Source organism: Sprattus sprattus (assembly GCF_963457725.1).
Source record: "Sprattus sprattus genome assembly, chromosome: 4".
NCBI classification, from domain to species: domain Eukaryota; kingdom Metazoa; phylum Chordata; class Actinopteri; order Clupeiformes; family Clupeidae; genus Sprattus; species Sprattus sprattus.
The window spans coordinates 25970938-25979951 of record NC_137923.1 but is presented as its reverse complement, the minus strand read 5'-3'; the positions used below and the strand labels follow the sequence as shown (position 1 = coordinate 25979951).

Here is a 9014-nt window from a genome sequence, read left to right as displayed (position 1 = left end):
TGCGGTTTTTCAGGAGGGTTTCAATGACCACCTTCCTGATTTGAGATCTCGTGAATGTGGAAGTTGTGTTGATGTCCCCACACTTCCTGCTACTGTTCCATCATCAGCAGGGACATACTACTGTCGTACGATCTTATTCGCCCAGTGTGTACAACACTCCCCACAATGTTACGGGATCAGAAGTAGGACACTCCTCCTCCGCTTTCTGATTGGTTAACCACCACTTAGTTTGTTTTGGTTAATGGGAAATACAAATTATCGGTAAATGGTAAAATAACCAATATAAATATGAATGCGGAGCCCCTTAAGTCATGTATGGTGGTATTTAAGTATAATGAAGTTATTGACAGAGAACTGGAGGAAAATGAGTCAGCGACAGAGACTTGGAGAAAATCACTCAATTCACAAATAAAATCAGTTAAATCAGACAACTTTTCACTCCGTTGTTCAGTAGAAAAGAACACTAGAGATATGTTTTTGCCAGCACCATGCCTGGGTATGCTTTAGATATTGCTATTAACAAAATAGGACAGAAAGAACAGATGATAGGCATTTAGACAGTTCTGCAAGATTTGCTGGAACGAATAGGTACTTTCATATTCATTTTCCGCCACCTGTGAGTCATGGTGAAATAACTGTGTATTGCCAATTGCACTGTTCAAGGTTTCTTAATGCACATACTTGAAAAGGAATTAATTAAACTATGAAAAACACACTGACTGCCAGTTTCTCACTATTTGATGTATGCTCTTTCTCTTAATGATGGTCAATACTAGTAACTAAAGAAGCACTATTTCGATAGTTTATAGATCTTCTCAGTATTTTCAAAATGCACGAGTTTTGAAAGTAAAGTGAGCGTTTATCATAGACCCATGCACATGTATGACTGGCGATTTGACTAGCGAGATTCAAAGTAACGTAGAGGCAAATCTTTTCACGTAGAGCATAAACCTTTGAATACTCCATGAAATTGGTTGCGAAATGTAAAAGGTTATCGTGATTTTTATCCAGAAAAACTGCAGCTCCTGGCAACTTGCGCTTGTTTGACACGTCTGACAGACCTCTGACGGCAGAGAGCTCCTTTCCCAAAATGGCGGCGACGCGTTTCGCCGAGGCAACGGGCTGAAGCAGTGGAGGCGGTGTCTATCTATACATGTCTATGCTAAAAAAGACTGTATGCTATTAACCCGGAAACGTGAGACTCTTTGTGAAAGGCTGTGGTAGCCGGCCAATCACAGCCTTTGCGAGCTGTGTAGGGCCGTAGTGTTTAATAGCATTAAGGCTCAACGTCAACACATGGGGCTGGTCTTAACGCATAATACGGGTACATTTAATTTAACTTCGTTGTAAACGGTTAACAGGATAAGGCTCAACGTCAACATATGGGGCTATTTTGTATTAATGTTACTAGTAATGAATGCACTGCTTAACTTATAATTCAATAAACATGAAGCTTAACATCATAAACCTTGGTGGATTACCTGGCTCGTTGTAACAGTGTCGCAAAGTGAAGCAAGCGCGACTACGATCCGGTAACTACTACGCATGCGCGACTACGATCGGGTAACTACCATAGACATGTATAGGTAACTACTACCATAGACATGTATATGGTTCTAGGCGTGAGACTCAGAGAGACGGTAGCCTACTGTGTGTGAAGAGACGCTAGCCAGTGGCAATGGAGCAGTAACCGGGCGGAAGGGGAAGGTCTGATCCAACAGCACTATATGAATTCAGGCAGTTTGGTTTGGAAGGTGGTAATTGTAACCTGAAAAGTTGGCATAATGGGAAATATTGAAGATTTCCAACATCAGTTCACATCTGTTATGGAGAAGCTTTTGCATTTCGCTGTTGCTGAAACTACGAAACTTTTCGAGAGTGCAGTGCAGGAATTGAAAGGAGAGCACGCGTGGATACAAAAACAGAACGATAAAGATACTCTTTGTTCATACCAAAGAAGTATACCGGAATGGAGTGCAAATCCATGCACACGAGATATCGGAGTACAAGTTGGCGGTAAGTGAGAGATGAAAGTGAACTGTAGCCTGTTTTCGGCGCATCTAGTTCTGCATTAACAAGGGTAGGTAAAACACCAGATCCCCTTCCTTTCGCAATATCCGATCCACACCGCTACTTGCGTATTTGCAAGGTTACCGTGCGCATAGATATCTATAACAAAGGCTAGATATCCTGCCTGCGTTTCTGGCCGACGGAGCCGAATGTCCGCACATTTCGGCCATTTTGAGGACAGTATAGCTCACTCCCCCTTAACATTGTGTTGGTAGTGGTACTTTTTAAGTAACCAGAACTTGCTCAATTTTCAACCGATTTTCAAACGGGTTGGTTTGTTATAAACGTAAGATATTTCTTATGGCACTACATACTTATGAAGAATTACAAACATGGGTTTTCATATGAAAATAACATTGACAGGTCTCTGACAGGTCTCGTTTCAAGGGAGTGTTCAATAGAGCAGGTTGCACAAAATTCTGGCATCTTCATTGGCAATAAAGTCAGCAATTTCCTGTCGAAATCATAATGTAAGATGTTTAACAAACCAACCCGATTGGAAATCATGTGCAACTTCAGTTTTATTATGTGAAACTTAAGTTATATTGAAAAGAAAGAACAATTACTCGCCAATTGATGTAAAATGACTGATACACAATAGCCGTGATACACAATTAAGCTGCACATTTCAACATGTTCAAGCATCCAGAATTATTACCAAGGTAATGACGATTGTAAATCAAGTAATTTGTAAATCCGTCAAAAATGTTCGCGAGATACACGATTGTGAAGATCTGACGTTACCTAACGTACCACTGATCCCTACCGGAAGCATACTGTCCTCAAAATGGCATCCTGTGCGGACATTCAAGAGTCCGCCATAATCCATCTAGCCTTTATCTAAGATATCTATGACCGTGCGTATTCACGTATTATTTTGCGGCATGCCAGATATGTGTGATGCAGGGGCGTTTCTAGGATTCAAAGAAGGGGGGGGGGGGGGGGGGGCTTAGGCCCAAGGGGAGTTAGATATTTGCGAGCGTGGCGCGCGACATTTTTTGGGGGGCCCATTTGGGGCCGCAGATATCCATTGTTTCAGACAGTTCATAGATTGGTTGAATCAGAACATTTGTGATTTTGCTCTTTAGTTTTGCTTGCATTTAATATATGATAACACAAGAGACAGAATTTCAGGTTCACAGTGAAATTTGACAACACAAATATGAACTTTTCTCAAATAAAAAGAGAGAAATAATTGACCTGCTTGTAAAGGAAAGACGGATAAACTAGCTTTCATATCTGCTCCCAAATCTTAATTCTTAAAGGGAAAGTGTCAACTTTTGAGTTGAAGGGAATATGATTCGACCAACATTTACATCTTTTTAGTTGTCCGTGTAGTTTTAACATACCAGTAATATTTTTATTTATCTCATTTGGACACTATGGGTGGAGAATGGACCTGACAGTGTCAACTTTTTAGTTATTTACTTGTTTTATTTTGGGCAGAAGGGAATCAGATTTTCAGTGTCAAATCTACCATTCAATGGGGGGGGGGGGGGGGTCCAGTCAAACAAGGATTCACTAGCATTAACTGATTATAAACAACAACATTCTATAGGGACTGATATTATTGTTTAGAAATACTAGAGAGATATATTACGTAATGCAAAGAATGGAGAGGTGTCGATAGTTATTTCTTGTATTTCGAATTTGCTCGTTCACACTCACTGGGACAGTTTCTAACAAAATAGCTAGCAAGCTAGCTTAGTGTAAACATAGCCCACTCCAATTTTCTCTTTAATTTACCTCAAGGAAACCTTAATTTAAGCAGTTAACAATCGTTAACAACTACAGATAGCCACATTCTGTAACTACCTTTACTTACCATTTCACTCCATGCATCATTTAGAGCAGCCTACGCGAGATCCCCGATATCGTTAATGATCCGGATTGTAATTTTAAGGGGGAGAAAACCTACAAACCAGAACGCACACAAGCATATATGTAGCATTTGAGAGTTATAAAAAACGTGTCCATGTGAGAAGCAATCGTTTAATTTAATGTCATCACCACAAAACAGGCCTAACGACGCCCCTGGTGTGATGTTAGACTTAAGTAGGTGGCAGTTGGAAGCTAAACTATAAAGTGTTGTGGCTGATTACACCCTTTCTTACACTTAGAAGAACGGATGTAGAAATCTGGAGGTTTATTGTAATCAATAAGTCACAATTAGAGATGCCCATGGATCATCTCATTGTGTGAACGTTCTGCGCGACGTCTTAAGGCCTATATCTTGTGGGGTGTGTTCTGTCTGGTTGTTTGCTAAAACCAATCAGAATTAACTATTCCCTCTTCTCTAACTCCCCTGAGACCCCCCTATGTGTGTGTCGTGACTGGATGCCCTGAGACCCCCCTCCTCACCAGGGGTTTCTTGGAATGTGCCTGTGTCGTTACTTTAATGCTGACTTTAAACTTATTGAATCATGTCTGGCTAAGTTACTGCTTCCCGCCTAGTCTGCCTTTCCTAAAGTGAGACTTTCATACTGATGAGTTAAGGCTAAGCCATTTTCATCTAAACATAAAACATATCCCACAAAAGCTATGCTTGAGACGACATCAGCTCATTGTGTGAGGCCCCCTGAAAATGTGTATAAGGTAGCTTATATTGTTTTGCCCTGTGTGAGTAAAATGATTAAGTTAAATGGTGATTTTTCTCATTGGCAGTAACACCTATGGTGGTGGAGCGGTCCTGCAGTCCTGGTTCACAACATGAAGACACAGACAAAACCAGATTTTCGGATGTGTTCCCAGGTCTTTTACAGGACGAAAACCAACAGTTTACGTTGCTCTTTATCAAGCCAGAGGTCAGTGGTTCTGCTGAAACACACATAGCCTTTCTTTCCTTACACAGTACATAAGAATTAATGTCATCCAGTATAGACTACAATTCCATACAGTCATACATTAGAATACTTGGCTCAAAATACATTCTACCCCATATTATTCACTGAGAAGATCTCTGGATGTCTGTGTCTCTCTGTCTGACTGTTTTTTCTGTGTCCGTTTCAAAGGAGCCAGATATGTATGACTACACCCCTGCGTGCCTCTTGCCGAAGCTTTCAGAAGACTGCCCAAAACCCTTTCTGGTGCAGCACATTGAGGCATCAGTTATGTCTCAGGAAGCTGGTGTGTTACCAGTCAGACCATCTCCATACCAGGGTATGTCAGATAACGCCACAAGTCCGTTCACCCATAATCCCACTTCATCCATACATCCAGCTGTGCAAGAGTCTGCTCTCCCAGCACCTGTTGAAACAACTCAAAGTCAAGAATTAAATCCCTCAGACCATTTCCATGCCTCTTTAGAACTTATGACTGACACACAGAAGGAAAAGTATGTGAGGCTGTTGCAGCCACCCAAACCCACACCAACGAGTTCCCTGACAGATGCAGCCGATGGAGGCATATCTGCTACTAAGGATGTAGCTAAACTGAGCTTCCAAGGTCAGCCTAGAAGGTTAAGTGCTAGGAAGTCAAAGTCAGTATATCGTCACCTGGTGGATTTGGAAACACCTCCACACGATGCAGAAAATATCCAGCATGCATATGCCACCAGTGCCTCCACTTTCCATGTTCCCACAAAGGTAACAGGCAAGAAGAGTTACAATTGGCCTAGCAGGAACCAGCCTGACAAGAATGAACAGCTCAAGAGCCAACCTGGTAAGAGCCACAGAAACGAGTATAAGTGTGAGGTGTGTGAGCGTGTCCTCAGCAGTGCCTCTCATCTGAAGCGCCACTGGGAGGTCCACAGTGTGATGAGAGACAGTGTATGTTCCAAGTGTGGGAAGATTTTTCCCAGTGAGAGAAGCCTCAGGGGTCATATGCTTATTCACACATCGGGCAGCTGTGATCAGCGCTTGGAAGATGTCGCTACTGTGGAAACAGAGCAAGCTGACGATAAAATAAATCAGCAATGCTTGGGATCTCACCCAAAGATTAACCAAGATCAGCCTAGAAGGTTAAGTGCAAGGAAGTCAAAGTCAGTATATCGTCACCTGGTGGATTTGGAAACACCTCCACACGATGCAGAAAATATCCAGCATGCATATGCCACCAGTGCCTCCACTTTTCATGTTCCCACAAAGGTAACAGGCAAGAAGAGTTACAATTGGCCTAGCAGGAACCAGCCTGACAAGAATGAACAGCTCAAGAGCCAACCTGGTAAGAGCCACAGAAACGAGTACAAGTGTGAGGTGTGTGAGCGTGTCCTCAGCAGTGCCTCTCATCTGAAGCGCCACTGGGAGGTCCACAGTGTGATGAGAGACAGTGTATGTTCCAAGTGTGGGAAGATTTTTCCCAGTGAGAGAAGCCTCAGGGGTCATATGCTTATTCACACATCGGGCAGCTGTGATCAGCGCTTGGAGGATGTCGCTACTGTGGAAACAAAGCAAGCTGATGATGGAATAAATCAGCAAAGCTTGGGATCTCACCAAAAAATTCAGCAAGATCAGCCTAGAAGGTTAATGCCTAGGAAGTCAAAGTCAATATATAAGCGCCTGGTGGATCTGGACACACCTAAACCCAATGCAGAAACTATCCTGCAAGAAAATGACACCAATGCATCCACATGCTATGTTCCCACAAAGGCTTGCAAGGAAACAACCAATAAGAGTTCCAAGCAGCCTAGCATGAACCGACCTGGCAAGCATCAATGTGAGGTGTGTGGGCGGGTGCTGAGCAGTGCCTCTTCTCTGGAGCACCACCAGAGAGTCCACAGGGAGAGACCCTTCGTCTGTGACGTGTGTGGAAAGACTTTTCCTGATCGGAGAGGCCTCAGATGTCACCTTCGTATTCACACAGGAGCCCAGCATCATAAGTGCTTGGAGTGTGGAAAAACGTTCCATTTTTTCAGTTTGCTCACACGTCACAAGATCACGCACTCAGGGGAGGGGCCATTTTCCTGCAGCTTGTGTGGCAAACGTTTTGTGTCTGAAAGGTCGAAGGGCACTCACATGCGCACGCACGGTGTAGAAAAGCCTCACATCTGCACTCTGTGCGGCAAGGGATTTTCACTACCAGGGGCACTGTGGTGTCACAAGAGGACACACACTGGAGAGAAGCCTTACAGTTGCCTGACCTGTGGCAGTCGATTTAAGGACCGCAGCGGTCTAAGAGTACACAAGCGCATACACACTGGAGAGAAGCCATATCAGTGCAAGATCTGTGGCAAAAAGTTCAGACAGTCAAAAGGTCTTCGCTATCATGTCAAGAAGAGCCCATGTCAGGAAACACTAGGGTTAATCACAGGTTTGAGTCATAGCACAGGGAAATGAAGATCATTACATCATAAGTCAGTGGTATGTGTTAAGTGCCATGCTACAAGAAAATAAGGATCTATATCAGTGGTTCCTAAACTTTTCATGGCAGGCCCCCAGTGGACAATTAGGAAAAAACGTCTTATTCAATAAACATTTTATTGTAGGCTATGCAAGGAGTATAAAAAATGACCCTTTGTTCATTATGCATAAAAAGAGACTGTGTAACTGCGCCCAGCCTCCTGATTGTGATTTGGCCCCTTTGGACCAGTGCATATGTAATACAGTGGGTACGGAAAGTATTCAGACCCCTTTACATTTTTCACTCTTTGTTTCATTACAGCCATTTGCTAAAATCGAAAAGGTTCATTTTTTTCCGCATTAATGTACACTCAGCAACCCATCTTGACAGAAAAAAACAGAAATGTAGACATTTTTGCAAATTTATTAAAAAAGAAAAACTGAAATATCACATGGTCATAAGTATCAGTATTGAGTAGAAGCACCCTTTTGAGCTAGTACAGCCATGAGTCTTCTTGGAAATGATGCAACAAGTTTCTCACACCTGGATTTGGGGATCCTCTGCCATTCTTCCTTGCAGATCCTCTCCAGTTATGTCCGGTTGGATGGTGAACGTTGGTGGACAGCCATTTTCAGGTCTCCCCAGAGATGCTCAATTGGGTTTAGGTCAGGGCTCTTAATTTTCGGGCATCAGGGAGTCGTTATCAATATGCGGGAGACTCCCGGAACTTCCGGGAGAATTGGGATGTCTGGTATCAACTGTAGCCTACACATGTCTCACTCAGTCAGCCCTACAAACTAACTAGTAGCCTAACAAATGAAATAGTTAGGGTTTCCACCTCCCACGTCAAAGATATTGCTGGCTAAGTATGTTTGCTATAAAGCAAGTTAAACCTCCCTGTGGTCGTAAAGCTGTCCTCGTTTTTCAAGTTCATTAATTAATATAAAGTCATCAATTCTTGAACACTGCCAACTATCTTACTTGCTTTCTATCTACTTACACTGTCTACTTATATCTATCTTCTACACTGTCGTATCTTCAAACAGAAAAGTAACGTTAAAAATGTTAAATCTCCATAGTAGCCTAACAGCTCTGAGGGTTTGGGAAATAATCGGAGTAGGGCTTCCTTCATTATTCACAGCTAAATATATAATGATTTTCATTAGGCCTACATTTCATTTATTTATAACCATACTCTATGATAAAAGGCCCACGCAAACCTCGCGGAAAATAATAAAAATAGAAACCAGTCTATTTCTTAATTTTCCGCGCGGAAATGTCGGCGCGGTACATTCTGTTTCAGCGCCTGGTGTAGCCACTCTCATTGCTTTCAACGGTTTCGAACTCTGCTGCGTACACACCTTGAACACTACAACAATAAAGGCAGAGGACAACACTGCCACCTACCGGAGAGGGGGGGGGGGGGGGGGGGGGAGGCTTGTGCTTGTGCTTGTGAATCAGAAAGCAATGTCTCAAAACCGAAAAATTTGTCTCAAAATTACGTCATAGGAAGAAGGATTGCACGCGCGTATTGGGCGATCCACAAATGCAGATTCAACACTTCACACGCGAATTGTAGATTTACAAATGAGAGACCATGAGAAATGCACAGACGAAATGTTAAGTATTTTAAGAAATTACAAAAGATATATTTACGAATGGACATC

At 42.6% G+C, this 9014-nt stretch overlaps 1 protein-coding gene across 1 annotated transcript; it reads left to right on the top strand.

Moving 5' to 3' along the window:
• The first annotated feature begins 1707 nt into the window (after positions 1-1707).
• LOC308363433 (uncharacterized protein) lies at positions 1708-8568 on the top strand. The gene is made up of 3 exons (XM_080836243.1): positions 1708-2016; positions 4735-4874; positions 5082-8568. The coding sequence occupies exons 1-3, from the start codon at positions 1785-1787 to the stop codon at positions 7341-7343; spliced, it is 2634 nt and encodes an 877-aa protein (XP_080692369.1). The 5' UTR covers positions 1708-1784; the 3' UTR covers positions 7344-8568.
• Positions 8569-9014: the final 446 nt, after the last annotated feature.

What these genes read in the sequence shown, in the direction of transcription:
- LOC308363433 (XM_080836243.1), top strand. Translation starts at nt 1,785, where the DNA reads ATGGGAAATATTGAAGATTTCCAACATCAGTTCACATCTGTTATGGAG. An exon ending in TATCGGAGTACAAGTTGGCG is followed by an intron (nt 2,017 to 4,734) that starts GTAAGTGAGAGA and finishes TCTCATTGGCAG; the next exon opens with TAACACCTATGGTGGTGGAG. An exon ending in TGCTCTTTATCAAGCCAGAG is followed by an intron (nt 4,875 to 5,081) that starts GTCAGTGGTTCT and finishes TCCGTTTCAAAG; the next exon opens with GAGCCAGATATGTATGACTA.